General features: G+C 42.7%; 1 protein-coding gene across 7 annotated transcripts in view; it reads left to right on the top strand.

Annotated features, from left to right (window-relative positions):
• LOC137424590 (cyclin-dependent kinase 17) overlaps positions 1 to 22,330 on the top strand; it is a 133,839-nt gene extending 111,509 nt beyond the window's left edge. For 4 of the 7 annotated variants that reach the window (XR_013623047.1, XR_013623045.1, XM_068112193.2 and 1 more), the window contains 3 exons: positions 17 to 82; positions 10,405 to 10,480; positions 20,547 to 22,330. Coding sequence is in view for 4 of the 7 variants with exons in the window: in XM_068112193.2 (XP_067968294.1) it covers positions 17 to 82; positions 10,405 to 10,469 (131 nt within the window). In the remaining 3 variants the exon portion in view is untranslated. The remainder of the gene's footprint in view (positions 1 to 16; positions 83 to 10,404; positions 10,481 to 20,546) is intronic. The other 3 variants (XR_013623046.1, XM_078775646.1, XM_068112192.2) reach the window with 1 other exon arrangement.
• Positions 22,331 to 23,458: the final 1,128 nt, after the last annotated feature.

Raw genomic sequence — 23,458 nt, forward strand, 5'->3', positions numbered from 1 at the left:
TCTTTGTGTGCTTCAGTTGTGTCATTATTTGCACTGAAAGAGGTCCAGCTGCAGAGGGATCCAGGTGTTCGCACAGATTCTGGTGAGCATTTTGTTACCTTCCCGATCTGCCGGAGGATTATGGCTGTTTACCTGGATAAAGAACCTGGATTACCTGGATAAAGAACAGTCGTTCTTTATCATTAAAAGCTTTTTATGGTTATTCTTGTTTGCTTCTCTCTGTTGTGAACTTTATGCCAAGGGTGTGGAGGCAGTACCTTGATCTGCTTTTCTAAAATGCTGAAGCATGAGGTATCTCTCACAGTATTGTGCATTTGCACACATATGAACTTCCCGATATTATAGCAGAATTGTTTCTGCAGGTGTACAAATTTTGCTAATGTTCTGTCCATATTCTTTCAAGCATCAACCTCATTGTAAAAATACTTCTTTGCTGAATGCAATTCTTCCCCCAAACAATATACTTTCTGTCTACACACCAGAAGAATGCTATCTAGCACTTTTAAAAATTAACCATTTATTGTTCTCAAATTACCTCTGTAGCCTAATCCTTTCCTTGCCCTTTGAACAACTCGATTCTAACTGCTTTTATTCAAGTCCTGAGGTCCATAGCACTGCAATATGCTACTTGTGCGTGGAGTATTACCAATTCTAGGAACAGATTTCCAATTGAAGCACCGTATTGTTATCCACTTAATTTGTTTTCATTCTCATTTTCATTTTATCCATCATTCTCATTTTGCATGGAACTATGTTTGCTCAGGGACATGCTCAGGGAACTTGCTGAAGCCGGCATGTAGTGTGGCCTGAAGCATGTCAAAAGTCAAAGTAGTAATCAACCACCTTGCACCTCATGTAGAAATCATTATAAATGGAAACCAAATAGAAGTAGAAGAATACATATACCTAGGGCAAAGCTTTAGCCTCAAGGAAAAGAATAGAGAACAAGAAATAAAGACAAGAATCAAACTTGGATGGAGACAATAGGGGGAACTCAGTAACATCATGAGATGTAGCTTACCTATATGTCTGAAAAGGAACATTTTCAACCAGTGCATTGTTCCAACGATCATCTATTGGGCAGGGGGTTACAAAAATGGAGAAAACGTTAGCAGCAGCACAACACAACATGGAACAAAATACGTTAGGTCTTACATACAAAGATCGAACGACAAATAAATGGGTCAGAGAAGAAACCAAAACTCAGGATATCCGAGAAATAATCAACCTTAGGAAATGGAAATGGGCTGGATACATTTGCAGAAGGTCAGATAACAGGTGGACAACACTATTAACAACATGGAGACCTTTGAATAGGACCATGAACAGGGGAAGGCCACATCTAATATGGAGGGATGAAATGGCCAAATATTGGGGAAGAGTCAATTGGAACAACAAAGCAAGAGATGGAGCAACATGGCGTCAACATGCTGAGGCTTTTATCCAGCAGTGGACTGAAAATCGCTGCTGTTGATGATGATGATGTCATTTAAATTTGAACATTGATATTATGCAAAAGAGCTGTTAAAAAGGGGAGCATTTGGTTCCAGATTGTATTTCATCATTTGCTTTGTAACTTTCCAAGTTATTGAAATTGAATAACAAGTCAATATCACTTAGCCATATTCTATAATGACCAGTGCCCTGTCAATGTTGGAGGGGTCATTTCCATAATTACATCCACAAAATGGCAGACCTTTTACTTCCACCGAATGTTCCGTTCATACCCTTTCCCTCATGTCCTCTTGCTTCTATCTCCCTTCAAACTCATTTCACTTTTCTCGCCCATTCAACCCAATTTATTTTTGCACTTTCCTCTCTTGTTTTCCTTTTCTCAGTCTTATCTCCACCCCCCTCTCCCTTTACCTCCCTCTGCATACCATGTAGCTTCAACAATACTCAAATCTTTAAAATGATTAAAACTGCAATTTTTTTGCTTATTTTTTAGTTCAATATGGAGCAAAAGATGATATTTAAACAAGTGGTTAGATCTGCTGACCTCCATGCAAGCTAAATATTTTGTGCACAAAATTGCTGATGTGTGATTGTATGTCAATCCATGAAAATCGTAGGCTTTTTTTTTTTTTTTTTTTTTTGTATACAAGGTCGAGGCTCGTGAAAGAGCGAACATTAATCACACAGAAAGACAAACCGACACATAAAACATATAACATAGGGAGCGGTAGACAAGATGGGGAGAGAGGGGGAAGGACACAAACACAACATTTGAGAGCAGTGACCGAGAGACATGGAGACATCGAGAGATCTGAGAGAGGGCGAGGGCTTGGGGGGGGGGGGGCGTGGGAAGGGGGCGGTGGGAGAGGTATAAAACATATGGACACTGCCAGGACTTCCAGGAAAGAAGTTGGAATTTCAAACAAGGTGGATCTGGGGTGAATTAGCGGGGGTAGAAAAGATCAAGGTTTTGGATGGGGGAAGATAAGAGATGGTGGTGAACAGCTGTTTTAAAGACCTGGAGGGAGGAGTGGGATTGAAGGGAGTGAGGGAGTTTGTTCCAGAGGCGGGAGAAAAGAGGAATGAAAGAGTGAAGGTGAGCAGAGAGCCGAGATTTCGGCAGTTTAACCATCAGAGGGTTGCTGGCAGATCTTGTGCGACCTGTAGGAATATTTGGGGGACAGAGCACAGAGAGAGCTGGGGGTGCAAGGCCGGAGAGGAGTCGGTAGAAGACAGAAAGACCACCTACCTGCCTGCGGTGAGTGAGTGAAAGGCCCTCAGAGATAGCTTCATCGCGGGAGATTCCAATAATTCTGAAAGCTTTGGTTTCAACAGCGTGAAGCCGAGCTAGGTGTGAGGCAGGAGCACCGGCCCATAGGGGAGAACAGTATTCCATTGAGCTGCGGATGAAAGCCTTGTATGTGGTGAGGAGCTCAGGTGTGCCGAGGAAGGACTTCGCACGACGGAGGATGCCCAGTCGGCGACTGGCTTTGGAGGCCAGCTTGGAAATGTGGTTTTCCCAAGAAAGATCATGGCAGATAGTGAGACCCAAAATCTTGAGCGACAGAACTTCTTGGAGAGGATTGTTGAGAAAGTAGATGGGAGGGTTGTCCAGTCGATCTTTTCGGAGAGACATAGTAAGAGTGTGAGATTTGTCAGGATTGAAAGACATGTTCCACTTGTTTGACCAGTCTGTGATTTTGTCCAGGTCTTCAGAGAGTGAGGAGGCAGCAGACTGCCGATCTGAGGGAAGAGGAATGGAGCGGCAGAGAGTGGAGTCATCAGCAAAGAGATAGAGAGGATTTTCGAGAGAGTCAGAGAGATCATTGATGAAGACCAGAAAAAGCACGGGGCCCAGAACACTGCCTTGAGGAACTCCAGCCTGAACAGGAAGAGGAGATGAGAGAAACCCATTCAGGGCCACACGTTGACGACGACTAGAGAGGAAGTCCGCCAGCCATGCGTGGAGATTTCCATGGATACCAAAGGAGGAGAGTTTGGTGAGCAGAGCGGGGTGCCAGACCGTGTCGAAGGCACGTGATATGTCGAGGGAGACAGCTCTAATTTCCTGTTTGGCATTGAGGACCTCCATCCATTGTTGAGACAGCAGAAGCAGCATGTCCAGAGTAGAGTGACCTGGTCTGAAACCAAATTGATGATCAGAGATCAAGCCATTGGAGAAGAGGAAAGATTTCATATCCGAAGCAATGATGGATTCCATGACTTTGCTGATAATTGGGAGAAGGCTGATTGGTCTGTAGTTGCTAGGATCTGTTTTTGCACCTTTTTTGTGCAAAGCGGTATGATAGCGGTTTGTGCAAAGGCTAAATATGATAGTGCAGTAAATTGTTTATATGGAAATATTTTGCACCCACATCCGGCTTTTACACTGATCCAACTCACTTTCCCTCCTTTGGGACCCTCAGCATGCATTCCCAGTTCTGAACCGGCCGGACGCACTCTTCTAAAATGGCGGAATAGCACAAAGATTGTGATTCAATATTTTCCAAAACTGGCCGTTACAATGAAAAGTTATTTGAAAAACATATCCAGATTCCATGCATAAATCTCAGCCCTTTATGTGTGTATTGCAGTTATTGTCGCAATGACTTTTCATTTGCTCAATCTAGGATGTTCGGCATCTGTTGTTAGAAAAAAAAGAAATCAAGATCTTGGAAATCTCACCTTCAAGGGTCTGAAGCTCATGGATGAGCTAAATAAATGCCAGCAGATTTACAGACTACCGAAGGGTAGGGAGTTGGACATAACAAGGAGAAACGACATAAAACAAGTAACAATGACCCTGAGAGGAACATAATGGGACAGAATCGGTTTGTGTGTTAAAGAGATCGTGGATGTGCATGGGTGAGCGCATGATGCAATGACGGGCAGGGCATTTAATTGACTGCAGTGATGAGAATGAGATGACAGACATAGAGAAATTATTCCACATTCTGGAGAATAAAGGGTTAAAGAATTGGGCAACCAAGACTGGACATGGGAGGGTGAACAGGTGAGGGTTTCTTGAGTAATATGGGTGACCTGACCATTGGATTAGGAGAGGGTGGGAGGAGCAAGGCCAGATGTGAGCATGCATAAAATAGAGAGCCCACTAACCTGCCATCATTGGAACAGAGATGAGACCTGGGAATCCTCTTCCTATTTTTAGATTCAAACAGTGTGGAAGGCTTTGTTTTTGACCACCACAAGAGGAGCAAGGTGGGAGACAGGAGCACTATCCAAGAGCAGGAAGGTATCCTCCACGAAGCTCTGTTTGAAAGCCTTATACACCAGGATAAACTTGGTGTTGCTCAGGAATGCTGCAGCTCTTCAGAGAATACCCAGAAAGTGACTGTCCTTTGATGCCATTTTGGATATATTGCACTCGCACAAAAGGTTATGTTAGGTAGTGAAATCAAGAAGTTCCAGGGACTGCACCTCTTCCCTTAACTATCCAGAAAAATGGATTGGATAGTTTGATTTCCAATCCTTGTGGAGAGATGGAGTGAGAGCTGGTGACAGCTTTCCAGTTTTGAGTATCATCAATTTTTGTTGGAATAGAGACATTGATATCATCAATATCAATGTTTGTCAGTACCGTCAGACCCCGCTATTCGCGGGGGATACGTTCCTGGAAGATCCGCAAATAGCAAAACCCGCGAATAGCGGGGCATTGTTTCAATGCGAAAAGGGGGAATAGGTTCCCGAGTCGTGAAAACCCGCGAATTGAGAGGACCAAACCAAACCGCGAATGGTGAGGCAAATCCAGAGAATGTTGACTATAATACTCGAATGTTGGTGAAAGTCCTGGAAATAGCGAGACAAAATCCGTAAATGTCGACAATAATCCGCGAAGATCGATGAAAATCCCGCGAATGTATGCCACGTATGATGATATATTATAGGTTCCCGGTGGTTCCTGATTCATAGAGGAAATTTTTTAAAGTTTAAAATGTTTTCGACCGCAAATGCACATGATTGCAGTTTCACAAAAAAAAAAAACGACAGCACCAGGTACCATTTCCAATTTATTGAAGAAATGTGCTCAGTTTATTAAAAGTGCTTAACCAGCCTAACGATACTGTACCATGAAACAAACAAAAAAAAACGCAACACCATCATGTACCATTTAAATTTTTTATTTTACAAACACACACAACTTTCAAATGAAAACGATGATGGTGATGAATTAAAATCCCATGAATTCCTCGAACTCTGAGGATGAACCAAATGATACTCCTGCGACGTCGTGTACTGAGGAAGAGGCAGGAGAGGTAGCTGTTGAGGGTGTTGGTGAGGATGCTGGTGAGGACACTGAGAGGGCGGCAGGAGAGGGTGCTGATGGTCTTGAGGTGGAGGGAGCAGGGATGAAGAAATGGGTAATGGAGGGTTGCCTGGCAGATTGCTGCAGGTTTCGATGCAGCTCTTTATAGGGGAGAAGCAAATCATCCAAGCCCCTCTTGAACTTGAGGTACCCCTCCATGACTGGGTCTGCAATCTGCATCTTCCAACTTGTCGACAATCGACCACATGTCATACAGGAACTCGCTCAGGAACTGGACTGTGATGTTAGACCTCGGCACCTCTTCCTCATCACTGCCTGCCTGCCTTCTTCCTCCTCCTCCGCCTCCTCAGAAACCGTTATAATGGCCTCCACCACCTCCTCGGTGAGGTTGTCACCATGTGAGGCAATGAGTTTTTTGTTTTTTTTTGGATACAAGATAGAGGCTCGTGAAAGAGCTAACATTAATCACACAAAAAGTCAAACCAACACATTAAACATATAATAAGGGGAGCGGTAGACAAGACGGGGAAAGAGGGGGAAGGACACAAACACAACATTTGAGAGCAGGGACATCGAGAGATCTGTGGGAGGGAGAGGGCTTGGGGTGAGGTGGGAGAGGTATAAAACATATGGACACTGCAAGGACTTCCAGGAAAGAAGTTGGAATTTCAAAAAAGTGGATCTGGGGTGAATTAGCCGGGGTGGAAAAGATCAAGGTTTTGGATGGGGGAAGATAAGAGATGGTGGTGAACAGCTGTTTGAAAGACCTGGAGGGAGGAGTGGGATTGAAGGGAGTGGGGAGTTTGTTCCAGAGGCGGGAGAAAAGAGGAATGAAAGAGTGAAGGTGAGCAGAGAGTCTAGATTTTGGCAGTTTAACCATAAGAGGGTTGCTGGCAGATCTTGTACGACCTGTAGGAATATTTGGGGGACAGAGCACAGAGAGAGCTGGGGGAGCAAGGCCCGGAGAGGAGTCGGTAGAAGACAGAAAGACCACCAAACCTGCCGGCGGTGAGTGAGTGAAAGGCACCTGGTAGTTAGTTTCATCGCGGGAGATTCCAATGATTCTGAAAGCTTTGGTTTCAACAGCGTGAAGCCGAGCTAGGTATGAGGCAGGAGCACCGGCCTAGATGGGAGAACAGTATTCCATTGAGCTGCAGATGAAAGCCTTGCATGTGGTGAGGAGCTCAGGTGTGCCAAGGAAGGACTTTGTATGACGGAGAATGCCCAGTCGGCGACTGGCTTTGGAGACCAGCATGGAAATGTGGTTTTCCCAGGAAAGATCATGGCAGATAGTGAGACCCAAAAGCTTGAGCGACAGAACTTCTTGGAGAGGATTTTTGAGTAAGTAGATGGGAGGGTTGTCCAGTCGGTCATTTCGGAGAGACATCGTAAGAGTGTGAGATTTGTCGGGATTGAAAGACATGTTCCACTTGTTTGACCAGTCTGTGATTTTGTCCAGGTCTGCAGAGAGTGAGGAGGCTGCAGACTGCCGATCTGAGGGATGAGGAATGGAGCGGCAGAGATTGGAGTCATCGGCAAAGAGATAGAGAGGATTTTCCAGAGAGTCCGAGAGATCATTGATGAAGACCAGAAAAAGCACAGGGCCCAGAACACTGCCTGGGGGAACTCCAGCCTGAACAGGAAGGGGAGATGAGAGAAATCCATTCAGGGCCACACGTTGACTACGACCAGAGAGGAAGTCCTCAAGCCATGCGTGGAGATTTCCATGGATACCATAGGAGGAAAGTTTGGTGAGCAGAGCTGGGTGCCAGACCGTATCGAAGGCACGTGATATGTCAAGGGAGACAGCTCTGATTTCCTGTTTGGCATTGAGGACCTCCATCCATTGTTGAGACAGCAGAAGCAGCATGTCCAGAGTAGAATGACCTGATCCTCCAACTCCTCAGGCTGCATGTCATAAAATCCTTCCCCTCCCAACTGCCATGCCAACCCGACAATCACATTTCTCTCTTCCATATTATCGGGAAAGCCAGTAAAGTTTCTTACTGCCTGTGGCCACAGTTTGCACCAGCATGCGTTGATGGTGGAGGCTCTCACCTCATCCAGCGATTCCTTAATGGCGCAGATGCAGTGCGCAATGTTGAAATCCTTCCAACACTGCCCGACAGGTGAGCCCTGTGTCAGACTCCATCACACCCAAAATGCGGCGAAAGGTACAACAGGTGTAATATGTTTTTAAACGTTGAAATCGCACCTTGGTTGAGTGGCTGTATGAGGGAGGAGGTGTTGGGCGGCAGGAAGATCACCTCGACGTTCGGGTGAGCCATGTCCAGGTTGGTGGGGTGGCCAGGAGCGTTGTCCAGGAGCAAGAGAATCTTGAACGCAAAGTTTTTGTCCACCATGTACCTCTCCACCTGTGGGATGAAACAATTGTGGAACCAGTCCAAGTAGATTGCTGCCGTCACCCAGGCTTTCCTGTTGGCCCTCCAAAACATGGGCAGAGTTTGCTTGTTCTTGCCCTTGAGATCACGTGGTTTCAGGGAACAGTACAACATCATGGGTTTCAGCATGAAGTCCCCTTTTGCGTTTGCACCAAGGAGAAGAGATACTCGGTCCTTGGCAGCCTTGAGTCCTGATGCTGTCTCCTCATGCTTGGAGATGAAAGTTCTCTTGGGCATCTTTTTCCAGAAGAGGCCAGTCTCATTGGCGTTGAACACCTGCTCTGGGAGGTATCCCTTCTCTTCGATCAGCCTTGCGAGTTGAGCAGGGAACGCTTTTGCCGCCTCGTGGTCTGCAGAGGCACACCCCCCGGTGAGCTTCACATTTTTGAGACAGTACCACCCCTTGAAACGATGGAACCATCCCCTGCTTGCAGTGAATGAGGTCGCGCTGCTTGTACCATCATCACTCAGCGCATCACTCGTGCTGGCACCAACCACACCAGACAGATGATCGTAAATTCGTTTGGCCTTTTTGGCGAATGAGAGGTCCACTCAAAGGCATACTTTTCTGCACGTTGTCCTCGATCCATATGCTGAGAGCCTTATCCATCCTTTATATGTGGACATCCTGGACATGGGTGACCACGTTCGTACTCAATACAGTGCTTGCTGAAATACTGTCACGAATCGCCTTCTGGTTCTTCCATATGTAGCGAAAGGTGAATTTGTTGACGGCATAATGCCTGCCTACAGAGGCCGCACTCTCTCCTCTCGAAAGTCGGTCGAGCAGCTCCAATTTGTTGCTGAAGCTCATCACTTTCTTCTGCCTCTTGGTAGTCGATGTATCCCCGGCACTGGTGTTGTGCTTGGGAGCCATGATAGAATGATGAGCAGAGCAAGTCAAAAACACAGGTCAAAGCAATGTGACGCGAACAATCTTCGAGATCGAGGACACAGTCTGTATATGTAGGATTGCGAGCATTGTGGGTAGCTGCTGGAGGGGTGAATCCCCTGACATTTGTTATGGGGGATGTTATCGGATGAAGCCCTATCGAGCCTCTCTGCTAATTTCAATAATAGATTTAATGAAGCCATGTGCATTCTATAATTCGCAGGGGTTGACATGTTTTCGCAGCTGGTGGAACATCCCCCAAAGCGTTTTCATTGTGTAAGATCTCTAATGATTCTTTACTGTAAATTGTAATCGATTTAATGAAGCGTTTGCATTCTATAATTTGTGGGGGTTGACTTGTTTTTATAGATGGTGGAACATCCCCCAAAGCTCTCGATTATAGTGCGACTAAAATGTACGGCCGCGAAAGCCATGAAAATGCGAAACACACAGCATTGAATGTATAAGCAGGTCATGCTTGTGACTTGTAGATGTTTTTATGCATGGCTGGTGAAAGATGGGTTTTATAAATAACTGTGCCTGTGCCATATGTCAAGCGAATGGGTTTTTTTTGCACCCCTGAAAAACCGTGAATTCATGGAACACGGCTGCAAATATGAAAAAAACCCTCAATTTCGCGGAACACGGCAGCGAATAGGAAACAAAAACTGCGATTTCGCAGAACACAGCCACGAAAAGAAAATAAACCGTGAATTTGCGGAATATTTTTCCGCGAATAGAGAAACAGGTCACATTTTATCACCCGCGAATACGTGGAATCCACGAATAGCGAAACCGTGAATAGCGGGGTCCTACTGTATTTGCATAGTCAAGTCAATAATTTTTTTCTTTCAGTATGTCTACTCATACTTACCATTCAAAATCAAAATTATTTTTGTGAAGGAAATCTTGGACAAAATGAAAAAGTAATTGTACACAAATACAGATGGTACAATGGTCTGTGAACAGCTGATCCCCTCCCACCCTCCAATAAAATAATCAGCCTGTGTGCATAACCAATTGCCACCTGGAAAGTGTTTTTAAAAGCTTCGGTTATGATCTTTCGAGTCTTCCCTAGCGCTTGGATATAAATAGGATTGGTACATCTTCACCCCTTCTCTTTTTTCATGATCCTTTCCTTGATACTTCCTCATGATCCTTTCCTTGATACTTCCTCATGATCCTTTCCTTGATACTTCCTCATGATCCTTTCCTTGATACTTCCTCATGATCCTTTCCATAATCCAACCCACTCATCATTTCATCTTCTCCTCTTCCATTGTACTTTACTTGTCTTCAATTCTTTGCTTCTTTGCTTCCTCCCCTTCGTATCTCCTTCCCCTCTCGACATGCTTTCCATGGGTCTCCAGCTCGCAATACCAACTTCCGGCCATCAAAGGAGTCATCTGGCCATCTCAGCATCCAGAGCCGCTAGCCGGACAGCCGGTAAACCTTTCTCACTCTTTGGCTGGCTACTTCAGTGGTCACTTTGCACCATGCCATTGTTATGTCGAACTTCATTAAGGGGTTATTTTAAAGTCTTTAATTTTCTACATGACCATTTCTAAAAATTTTTTTATCAAAACTGTGTTGAAGGGTTTTCAAGTAAGGCAACAGCAGTGAGAAGGACAGCTTGCTTGCAGTAGAATAGGCTATCATTATTATCATAACGTTTATAATGCATGACTATTATCTAACAGATCAAACTTTATTTTCATCCTCCGCATGCTAACATTGAAACAGGTTGTGGCTTTTAATGTCCTTTGGCAAAAGCCAATAAATATATTCAAAATATATCTTGTGGCCTAAAATATTTACAACTCCTAAATGTGGTTATTGCAATGCATTGTGTCGACAATAGTGTGATCAAAAATAAGTTATTTTTGTTTCTTTTTCCAATACCTTGTTCAGGAAAATATGATGCAAAAGTAAATATAGCTGTACCTGACTGTTTAAGTGGTGCATTTTCATCTATTGCTTTGAAAACTAAATTTCCATGACATAAAATGATAAAGCAGGTTATTCGATGAAATTATGGATTTATCAACTTAAAGATGGCAAAATAATGTTAACCACCATTTGATGTTAATTCTTAAGGTTTCTTGGGCTTGCTTGTGTGTCCTGTGGCTGCTGTGCTATCATCAAAGATAGGTTTCTCCTGATCGTTTTTGTCGAATTTCTCGTGCTCATTTTGCCATGTATGTGTTTACTGTGTGCTTCTTGTTCGATCTTGTTTTAAAATTCGTACAATATTGTGAGTATTAGTCGTATTTTCCTTACTGTGTTTTTTTGAGGCCTAGCCACTTCCCTCGTTAGTCGTTGTGTGTCTATGATAATCCTTTCTCTGTACAACCTTTTATTTTCACCCCTTAGTTCCTCCGAACTTCTTACTCTTTGTTTAATGTCTTAAATACAAACAAAAACAAATAATAATAATTTCTACCCCTGTTAACCCACCTCAAATCCACCTTTTTCAAATTCCGTTTTCTCTCCGTCTTTCAAATTTTCGTAAAGTCCTTGTATTGTCCATTTGTTTATCCCATGTACCCCACCCCAGCCCCCTCCCTTTCACAGATCTCCTGATGTCCCTGTTCTCCACTGTTGTTGTGCTTCCCTCTCTCTCTCTCCCCCCCCCCCCCCCCTCTTGTTTTCCGCTCCCTTTATAATGTTTTATGTGTGTTTCTGTTTATGTTTTTATGTGTTTTATGTGTTTGCTCTTACACCAGCCTCGACTTTGTATACAAAATAAATAAATAAGTAAAGCCAATGCTTTGAGCGTTAGCCATTTGTCAGTTCAAATGGGACCTTCTTGCTCTGACAAAGGGCTAACACCCAAAAGCATCAGCTTTACTTTGCTTTCTGCCGTGGTGAGCATACATTAGTCAACTTTCATTTGACAAAACTTACCATTCGCTGTGTGCGCTGACACAAACAGACTCTGTAGCCTTGACAACGTTTAGTATTCTTCTCTTGGATGAAATACCTTTTAATGATGCGACTCACTTGTTATCCCCACGATATTTGAAAGAAATGGGGGGATATTGTAATCGGCTCCATCTGTGTCTGTCCGGCCTTCCATCACGATGTCTTCTTCTAAACAGTTGGGCAGAAATTCACCGAGCTTGCTAGTCCTTTTTTGGCCCTGCCACTTGGGGCGGGGTCAAAAGGTCAAAAATCGTCAATGTATATGCAATCAACATAAAGCTGTGCCAATTTGATTCATACAGCTGCATGGATAAGTAAATGTATTTCATTTGCCAGATGTAGGGCTCCCCTTTATATCAACTTTTCTAGAGCATTACTTGGTTCCTCCTAGGAACACAAGGGTAGTCCATGCACACAAGATTTTTTGAATCTCCCTTCTTCTCTATTGTTTGGCATTTTCTACAAGCTATGGAATGTCCCTTCTTTTCTAGTTTTCTGCATGGCACATACCATATAAAGGGACCTTTTCTATGCCCCTGGCATTTTTGTCAAGATTTTACTTCCAGCTTGCCTTCCAGATACACAAATTCAAGACAGGTCAGTGGCTTGTCGCTCTCCTTTCATACTCAAAATTATGAGAAGGCAACGATGGGTCACTTACCTGCAATGCCAGTTGCAAACCTGGATAGAGAAAGTAACAGCGGTGATGGCATACTCAATGTTTGAGGCTCCTTTTCTCAACTGACACTAGCAACTACCAGATGACCAGAAATGCTTACAATGCAATGAAAAGCGGACTTGCTGTGCCATGGTTTTGGTTCGAGGCCTTATGAAGTCCGTGGCTCGTTGAAGAAACATCGCCTGAAGCAATGTTGTCTTTTCTGTTTGTTACACAATTGGTTGAGTACTTTTATTCGTGCTTTGTACAATCAATGGTTAACTGTGCTTTTTGTTTTTTGACTAATGGATAATCCAAACCATCTTGCATGTGCGTGTGCATACATGCATGATGTGTGGTTACTGACTTGACACAGCTGAGGTTGTGGATCCCACAGCTGCGGTGGTTATGGACCTAAACTTTGGAAGAGTTCTGTCCTGAAACTGTCAAAACCTCAGTCGAAAAAGTAACATTTTCAAATGTTGATGTAATGCTTAAAGAATAGCTGAAAGTATATCACCAGAAAAATGTCCGAATCCTGAGCTTTTCCAGATACCTATTGTTGCACAAATGGTGCTATGAATACTTTTTGTTTGTGAAAGCTCAGTGTCACCATGTCCTGTTTTCCTTTTGCTTGTACTGTGGCTGCACTTTTTTGACACCTTTGTTTTGCCGTGGAAATTATTTACAGTCACATGTCAGTTGGAGGGGAAACTTGTGTCGCATAGCCTTAATTTCGTAAAGCTTAGTTTATTTGCACATCATTGGGTTACACTGTTACAGTAAACAAACACCAATTATATTTTTATTTTCTGTGAATCCACCTTGTATGCAGCATCACATTTGATATTTAGTTCACATCCAGTTTAGACATACAGTAGAGCTCTTTTATGTCTGCAACTTGATTCGTATTGGTGCTCATTTCTAATTGGTTTCTCGATGTGCCATTTGTGCTAAGTTTGCTTTTGCTTTTGCTTTAGTTTGCCTGTGTAAGCTGTTAAAGCCACAGGTCATTGACATTGGGATGGCCTTTCTTGGTATATTTTTTATTTTGGCTATATAAATCGAAGTTCAAGGAGTAGGTTGACAGCACAGGGCAGCGAGGTCGCAGACTGACAAGATTAAAGAGGAAAATAAAATTGAGGATATCGTACATGATGGAAAAAATGTTAGCCTGGTGTTGGCTTAGCGGTTAGGGTGCTGGCTTGGGATCCTTGGATCCTGGGTTCGAATCCCGGTCGATCGCTGAATTAACACCAGGGGGGTTGACTCAGCCTGTCATCCTTCCGAGGTCGGCAAATTGAGTACCAGCTTGCTGGGATGAATGATCCCGGTGTGTACCCCGGTTTAGAATAGGTACACCGTATCCCTGTGCATCGTAAGACGCGACTAAGGGTTGGCGTCAGGAAGGGCATCCGGCCATTAAACATTGCCTCAAACAGGGAACCATGATTGTCATGGGGCCCGCAAGGTCAACCCCTGCTCTAGCGGGGAAGAAATGGCCTCAAAACGATCATTCATTTTTTTTTTGTATATGATGGAAAAAGGAAAGGTGGAGGAGGGAGTCAGCAAGAATAGAAGAGAGGAAAGGTGGGTATGGGAGAAAAAAAGGTGATGAACGGCAACAGATAGATACATGGAGTCGATTCCACTGATGAGAGGTACGAAGGAATGGAGGTAAATGTTCAGTTTAGAAATAGAGAGAGCTACTAGGTATAGGATTTTGGGAGAACGTGTGTGTGCAGGGGGAGGACGGAGGGACAAACAGGTGGGAGGAGCGAGGTCAGAAGCAAGACAATAGAAAACAGTCTACCAGCCTCCCTCTGGAGGGAGGGGGATAAGAAGTAGAGCTTGGGATACTTGGAACGTGCTTCCAATATATGCCAATAACACGTTAGAGAGGAGCAAGAGAGCAGCTACACCTACCAGCCCTAGACATCATCCTTATGATGCCAAGTTCAACTTTTATGTTGTCTGTGTTGTCTCCCATAATCCTTGGTTTCCATGTTATAAATACGATATTGGCAAAGGTTTTTCGGCATTAGGGAGACGTGCAAAGTTGTAAATTCACAACTCAGATGTATTTATGTGCTTTTTTTGTCTGAATTGTTTTATATTTTTCCATGAAAACGTGGTGGATAAAAAGACTGGTGACCGCTTGTTCTGGTCACTAGTCACCAGTAATTGCTGGTCACCAGTCTTTTTATCCACCACGTTTTCATGGAAAAATATAAAACAATTCAGACAAAAAAAAGTAAATAAAACTAATACTATGCAGAAGTGTTCCAGTTATAAGATTTACCGTATTTTTTGGCGTACATGTCGATACTTTTTTCCCCAAAATTGCACGTCTCGATTTGTACTCAGAATCGAGTTATCTATGTTTTATGATGTCAATTGCATAAATACAAAAAAATTGGAGAGTGTGATATTTTATGAAATAAATTGTACGAGCAACGGTAGCTACCCATCCTATGGGCGGGGATTCAATTCGGGAGGCCCAAATGAAAAGGCAAAATATCAGAAATGGAAGGCTTTTTTTATTTTAAACGATTCATATAAACATCCGTTGAATCATATCACACGCAAATCATCAAAATCTAAACAGTATCTTTAGAATTTCAATAAAAGCCACATCACTGTTCATATCGGTAAATATTATTCCATCGTGTTTCAAATCATGATCGATACACTATGATCGTGATGATCGTGATGATGAATCGTGATCGATAATCGTGTTCACAATCGCTTTGTTGTATGTACTCCCGATACGTGTACCAAATTCCTGATACGTGTAACTGTACCAAATCAACAGTTAAAAGGATTTTGAGCCGATAGGTGTTACGGCTTTGGCAAGATCGATGGAGACAGCGATCTGTTAGATCTGATCCTCCTTCATGCCACATCCGATCGATGCAGCCGTGCAGCAATCGGTGCAGCCGTTTGTGCAGCGATTGGTGCAAACGTGGACTCCCACACTGCCACATCCTGCTGATACTTGCTCCCGCATGACGTTATTTTCCCGGGTGCCGCACAAACGGCTGCACCGATCGAGATTTAACGGATGTTTATATAAATCGTTCAAAAGGAAAAAACCCTTCAATTTCTGATATTTAGCCTTTAGCATTTTAGCCTTTTCTTCTGCCTCTTGGTAGTCGACGTATCCCCGGCACTGGTGTTGTGCTTGGGAGCCATGATAGAACGATGAGCAGAGCAAGTCAAAAACACAGGTCAAAGCAACGTGACGCGAACAATGATCGAGATCGAGGACCCAGTCTGTATATGTAGGATTGCGAGCATTGTGGGTAGCTGCGGGTATCTTTATCATTTGGGCTTCCCAATTGAAGCCCCGCCCTTAGGGCGGGTACCGTTGCTAGTCATCACAATGAGAACAATGAACGTTATGTGAACGTGAATGTTATGCGTGATTCCAAACCTGAGAATGCTGGAGACTAAAGCTGAAATTGGGAAAACTAAATAGCCTATTTACTCCTGGAGATCCCAGGATTATCCACCCAAAATATCGTTGAGATCGTTTCAGCAGTTTTTACGGTACCTTCGAACAGACAGACAGACAGACAGACGGACATTTGGTGAATTATAGTAAGATAATTGTTAATTTAAAACACAGTGCAGCAAGTTTCCATTTAACGTCGTGGATGCATTCCTAGAAAGTGTGACGTTAAGCAAAGCGATGGAGTGGTTACATGCAGGGAGAGACCCTGTGTCTGAGGGACTGCTCGATTAATTTGTGGGAATTGCTCGATTAATTGCTGGGAAGACAAAGAGGAGGTAAGCCCGGAGCATTGTAGTGCTCCCCTCGGCCTGATAGGGCTTCCGGATGAGTTGTGCGGTGAATCCGGAATCGATAAATCTCCGATCGAGCTATGGAACGGGCCGCGGTGAATCCAAAGTGGTCATCACTAAGGTGCAGTGAGATGGTGGGTGTAATCAGAGCACCGGAAAAATAGGAATATTAATTTGTACGAAGACGAATATTGTGTGAAGAAAACCAAGAAGGATAATCATGGCTGTGAAGAAAACCATAGTTAATTTTGCTTCGTCTTCTACTCCAAATCGACTTATTTATTAATGAAGAAAAAAAAATGGTGAAGTTAGCCAATTTTCGACTTGTAATCCACATCGACCTATAGGACGAAAAATATTGTACTTGACATTCCCATACAAATGCAGTCGACGATGATCCATAAGTTTCCTTTTCCCATTTGTCTGTCTCCAACACCCCCTTTTCATTATTATTGCTGACAAGTCCCAAACATCAATTTGTCCAATAAGAAGCCTTCGCCAAGTTGGCCTAGACGTTCCTGGAATTGCCGGAATTTCCTGTGCTGCAATTTATTGAAGGGCATGCAAGATTAAGCGATAGTGTCAAGTCAGCATTGTGGAGGTGTTTGGCCTCCAGGTCAACGGTGATAAAAACACAAGTATGTTTTTACTGTTTTATTCACATATGACGCACACGCCAATATTTTGGTGCGACTCTCCAGTTCCATTTTTGGTTGCATACGCTTCGAGGATCTGTTCCATTTTCCTTTTCTCGTCCCATCTGTCCTTTATTTATCAAACGATTTCTTGCTAAGGTGAGTGTGCCCATCTGCCTGATAGATTTCCAGCACTTTATTTGAGTGTCCCCTGATTAGGGTTAAGTTGTTACATATTTTCCTTTTTGACCGGCATGGTTTTGGACTGCGTTCGGAATTTATGAGTGTGCTGCACCGTTCGGGCTCACAGGTCCCCTAAACTGTTTATATGATCAGGAGTAATCAGGAGTGATGGATAGCTGAGTTATTGAATGACAACTAAAGCAATGAAGTTTAATTTTAATTATGAATTCTTTAATGTACAAGTGCAAAGGCAAAATATACTCAAAGGCAAAACCTGATATGTTAAGTTCAAAGGCAAAATGTATATGTGGACAAACCATAACAAATTTACAAATGAACAAAAGACTGCAGACTTTCCGGAATGACAGTCAATTTTTGTATAATTTTATTTGTTTTCATGAAGTATTCCAAGACATATTAATTATAGTATTGCTCACACAAGTTTTTTTGTTTTATTTATTTATTACCCCCACTAGAGGAGAGGGTATTGCATTTGGGTCAGTTTGTTTGTTTGTTTATCTGTTTGTTTGTCTACCCAGATTGACTATGTTTATTAATTCTATTACACCCTTTAGAACTCTAAGATCTTTTAAAACCCATTATAACCCTAAATCCCATTAGACCTTTTACAACCCCAAGACCATGAAGACCCCAAAACTCTTAAGACCTCTTCAGACACCTAAACCTTTTAAAGCCTTTAGAACCCGAAGACCATTTAATACCCCCAAAGACTCTTTCAAGCCCAAAGACCCTTTCAGACTTCTAAGATTCTTTATAACCTGAACACCATTGGAGACCCAAAAGACCCAGAGGACCCAATATACCCCAAGGACTCAAAAGACACGAAAGACTCGAAGGATAAAACCACAGAAACATGTCCTGACGAGGGTCTGCAATCTCTGATTGCTCTTTCTTGTTACCTCCATCACCGAAGGTGGATGGAGGTTCACCCCTCCGATCTGTCTTGTCACTTGCAAAATTGAAGATTTTTCAAGGACATTGATCGGTCGACTTTGTTATTCTGTCTGTTTGTCTTTGTTTGTTTATTTCTCACTCGCCTACAGGTCCCGGCGTGTACCCCGGTTTAGAATAGGTACACCGTATCCCTGCGCATCGTAAGAGGCGACTAAGGGTTGGCGTCAGGAAGGGCATCCGGCCATAAAAACATTGCCTCAAACAGGGAACCATGATTGTCATGGGGCCCGCAAGGCTAACCCCTGCTCTAGCGGGGAAAATGGCCTTAAAACGATCATTCATTTTTTCATTCATTCATTCATTCATTCATTCTACAGGTCAGAATTCTAAACATATCTTCATGAAACTTTACCAAGTTGTCGAGGTAGTCACAACTGAGAAGATATATATATATATAATATGAGAAGACATGGATGTGTATATATGTATATGTGGGGGGGAGAGCGACTGCCTTAGGGGGAGGTTGACCCTTTCTTTTGCACTCCGTCCCCTTGGGAGGGGGCCTGTGAGGTTGGGTTAGGAATTTGGGAAAAAAATTCAAGGTCCCGGCAATAGTTCACCTACTCTTCATGAAGGACACCGTGCGATCTTTAACAACCACCAACGAATGCAGGCAGATGGTATAATCCCCAGTTTAATGTCCATCTGAGGGACGGAACACACTGATGAATCACTCGCCTCTGAAACACCAGAATGACAGTTTATGGCCGGATCGGGATTCAAATCCAGGCTAGACAAGTATGCATGCCTCTCGGCTATCTTGCCAGCCCAAACAAAACTACTTTGTAAGAGAAAATCTGCAAGCTCATTATAAATTCAAGTGGTCTCACGTTATGATTTTTGTTTTGTTTTTATACGGTATTTTATTTGTTAACATTTATTTATTTTACCTTTATTTATGCAGGTCTGTCCAAGTCTTCCAAGAGCAGTAATTGCTGTAATTTTTCTCTTTTGTATTCCGTTCCATTAAGCATGCTGCTTAGTGTGTTACTTGGTTAAAGTTTAAATTGAGTTGGTATAAATGGCTTGATTATGACTTTTTGATGGTCGTTTTGTGGATAGACATCTGTGTTTGACCCTTTTCTCATTCTTTTTACTTGTAAAATCGAAGATCTTGTGCGTTATTGCTTGTGCGTAAAATCTTGTGCGTTATTGTCTGTTTGTTTGTTACTTGCAAAATCGAAGATTTTTCAAGTACTCGTATATTGGTCGGTTGAGTTTGTTATTCTGTCTGTCTGTTTGTCAATCGCCTACAGGTCATTATTTTAAACCGATCGTCATGAAACTTCACCAAGTTACAAAGGTCGTCGCAATTGAGAAGCCGATTGATTTTGAGGTCAATGGTCATCTTGAGGTCGAGTTTTAAAATCGCCATTTTTCATCCGATTGAATTGAAAATTGAACAATATTTTCATATTGGGTCACTGATTAGGGAAGTCGACTATTTTAGGTCAAAGGCCAAATCCAGGTCAACCTTCTAAAATCATCAATTTTCATCCGATTGACTTGAAATTTATACAGCAATTGCATCATGCCTCACTGAATTGGGAAACCCACTATTTTGATGTCAATAGGTCAAAGGTCAACTCGAGTTCAAACTTATAATATCAATTTTCATCTGAAAAATCATAAATTTTCATCCGATTGACTTGAAATTTATACAGCAATTGCATCGTGCCTCACTGAATTGGGAAATCCACTATTTTGATGTCATTAGGTCAAAGGTCAACTGAAGTTCAAACTTATAATATCAATTTTCATCTGGAAAATCATCAATTTTAGTCTGATTGACCGGAGCTTTGATTAAGATCGTCAATTTTTATCTTAATGAAATGGACAATTTGATGTATCTATGACAAACTTTTGGAGATGGGGGTGGATTTTGCAAGTATCGTGCTCTGCATGACATCTTGTTTGTTTGTCACCGGCCTACAGGTCACAATTCTAAACTGATCGTCATGAAACTTCACCAAGTTGTAGAGGTCATCACAATTGAGAAGCCTATTGCTTTTGAGGTCAAAGGTCATCTGGAGGTCAAATTTCTAAAATCGCCATTTTTCATCCGATTGACTTGAAAATTTAACAGCATTTGCATATTGTCACTAAATTGGGAAACCAACTATTTTCGAGGTCCAAAGGTAAACTCAAGGTCAAACTTCCAAAATCATCCATTTTCATCTGAAAAACTGTCAATTAATCTTAATGGAATGGTCAATTTGATGTATCCATGGCAACGTTTTGGGGGGTGAGGGGGGGTTGATTGTGCAAGTATCGTGCTGTGCATGACGTCTTCTTTTTTATTTTTCCTTTGTTCTGCTGTGACTTACAGGTAGGCGACAAAGTCTACTGTTCTGAACCTCAGGAAGCCGGCCCTCAGTACCAGAACACAGCCTGGCTTTGCTGCAACCCCTTTGCACAAACAACACTACAAAGTCCCCGTCCTCATCCACATCTCCTGCGTTAATTTGGGGACGACGACGATCATAAGACTAATTTGTGTTTTTAACTTGGATCGTTTTGATTTTTTTTTATATACAAAATATGACTTTAAAAGTAAATAAATATAAAATAAATAAAGATGCTTTCTCATATTGTCCGTATTTCACGTATCTAGTTCCCTGTTCTAAAAGTCAGCTTTAATTTACTTTTTTTCTTTTCATTGGCGGTAGACTTTTCGCTCCTTATGCCCCTTAGTTTAGAAAATTTAATAACATCATTTGCAGTCATGTTGGACCTGTTTCACAACATTTTGAGTTGGTGTCATTTTACCCCAGAATGTTGACAAATGTGTATTTAATGATGTTTTGATATACACTGGTCAGAAATTTAAACTTGATATGTTTACGATATCACTCAGTGATTATGGAGAGAGAGAGAGAAAGAGAGAAAGAGAGAGAGAGAAGAAGGTCTTCCAGTGGAAATTCCGCCGTTTGCTCCACAACTGCCCGGTGTAAGTCGGAATGTCTTGTTTAGCCCTTTGGGAAGTTGCGCCAAAGGATCGAGCACGAATGCAATGTTACGCAATGCACGCAAGTAGACAAATGATCATGTTATGTCTCCGAAAGGTTTTCCGAGATGAATGAACAAAAGAATAAATGTAATGATGTAATGAGTGTGCTAGAATGAAGTTTCGACAAACACCTTATATGTGCAAAATGCCGGTCACGTTTGTAATAACAGTGACTGCATGTCAAGGAGGTCATGGTTGCGATTTATATGTAAGGTATGGTCTTGTAGAAACGTCCCAGTTGAGAACACTTTAACCCGCTGCTGCTCATTTGCAATCTTACAACTCCAAAAACTGCATCTCAACCACAGTTCGTTTTATAATTTTTGTCATTATTTAACTTCTCTTTCTCCAACAGCATCAAGGTGTAAGCCTTTCCTTCGCATGTTTATCGTGTGCACATTTCAATGTACCGGAGCAGGTTTACCATGTGCTTTTGAGTTGCGCCGTTGCAACACGGGAGGTTGATGGTGCTGAGATCTGTCCATAACAGCACAGAGATCATGTTTAGCTTGAGGGATAGCATGAGGAGTTTTAAAATCTCACATTCGGTATCTAAAAATCTGGTGGTTTAATAATCCGAAAGAAAAACCATAATGTTGCAACTTTCATGTTCATGTCGGTGCACTTGGAAAAACGTACAGCTGTAAAGCTCCGCGAACCCAAATTGCTCCACAAACCCAAATTGCTCCACAAACCCTTTATCTATCAAGGCAAAGGTAGATTAATAATTTCTGCACAAAATTACAGGCTCAAATACTGCCATGTTGGGAATGACTGACATTTTTATTTTTGAAGGATTGTTCTTTTTATTTTATGATTATAATGACAGGCCTTGGGAGGTCAGTTTCTCTTGCTCTATTTAATACTGGTCCAAGACATTTCTTTGCTTGGATGAGAGAGGAAGAAGGTGTTTTAAAGTGTACCTCATGTACGTGTCCAATTATTTGTTGAAAGAGAATGTTATATGTAAAGTCTGCTTCGTTTCCTCTTTCGTTCTGGCCATTTTTATTTTGTACTGTTTGAGCCAAAACATTTGACCTGTAGCAGTTGGGAGTTGTTTGTGTGCTGAGAACATAATTAAATTAAAAAGTTTTACGACTCGTCTCGTGCCTGCTTGATTTTTCTTCAATTTGTATTCAGACTTTCAAACACGTCGCAACTTTCGGGGAAAACGGAACGAAGAATGTTTCTTTCAAACTGCCCGAGTGTGCAATGCAATTTCTTCACCGTGTTAAGTTAATGCAATTCCAATGGTTTGCATTTTCTTGGGGCGGACATGTGAAAGACATGTTCATTTCTGGCAGAAAGCATGAAGTCGCTCTCAAAGTCAGTCACAAAGTCACAAAGACGAAGTCGCCGGAGGCATTATGTTTACGTGTTGTCTATCCGCCAGTCCACCCATCCCGTCTTTCTGTCCGTAATACAGTCGTGGCCAAAAATATTGGCACCCTTGTACTTTTTTCAAATAAAGCACCATTTCTTTCAGAAAATTGTTGAAATTAAAAAATCTTTTGGTATCCACAAATGTATTTCTTTGGTTTTCAGTGTAACAAAACAAAAAAAGCTGACAAAAATTACTAAATCTTAGCTTATTCCACACAGAAATCCTAAAATTGCCTGGACAGTATTATTGGCACCTTTTAGAAGTTGTTAGAAAGAATTCGATTTCAAGCAGGTGATTCTCCTTTACTTTGGAATTGAACTCACCTGTGATGAGTTGCAGGTTCCTGCAATATAAAAATCACTCATTCAACAAGTTTCAATGGAGAAAAGGAGTCATTCTGCTGTTTTGTGTCACTGAGTGTACCGCAATGAGCATGGAGAAAAGAAAGAAAACCAGAGAATTGTCTGAAGAGGTCAGACACAAGATTGTAGCCAAGCATGGGCAATGTCAAGGCTACAAGACTATCTCCAGAGACCTTGATGTTCCTGTGTCCACTGTACGCAATGCTATCAGGAGGTTTAAGGAGGGGGGAGGGGAAGGGGGGAGGGAAGAGGGGGGGATGGGAGGGGGGAGGGGAGAAGAGGGGGGGAGGGGAGGGGGAGGGGGTAGGGGGAGGGGGAAAAGGGAGGGAGGGGGGAGGGGGAAAAGGGAGGGAGGGGGGAGGGGGAAAAGGGAGGGGGAGGGGAGAAGGGGTAGGGTGGAGGGGGAGGGGAGAAGGGGTAGGGTGGAGGGGGAAGGGGGGGGAGGGGGAGGGATGGGGATGGCCAGTCAACAATGACGTTGCAGT

This window comes from Myxine glutinosa, chromosome 4, assembly GCF_964187855.1.
Source record: "Myxine glutinosa chromosome 4, kmMyxGlut1.1, whole genome shotgun sequence".
Lineage (NCBI taxonomy): Eukaryota > Metazoa > Chordata > Myxini > Myxiniformes > Myxinidae > Myxine > Myxine glutinosa.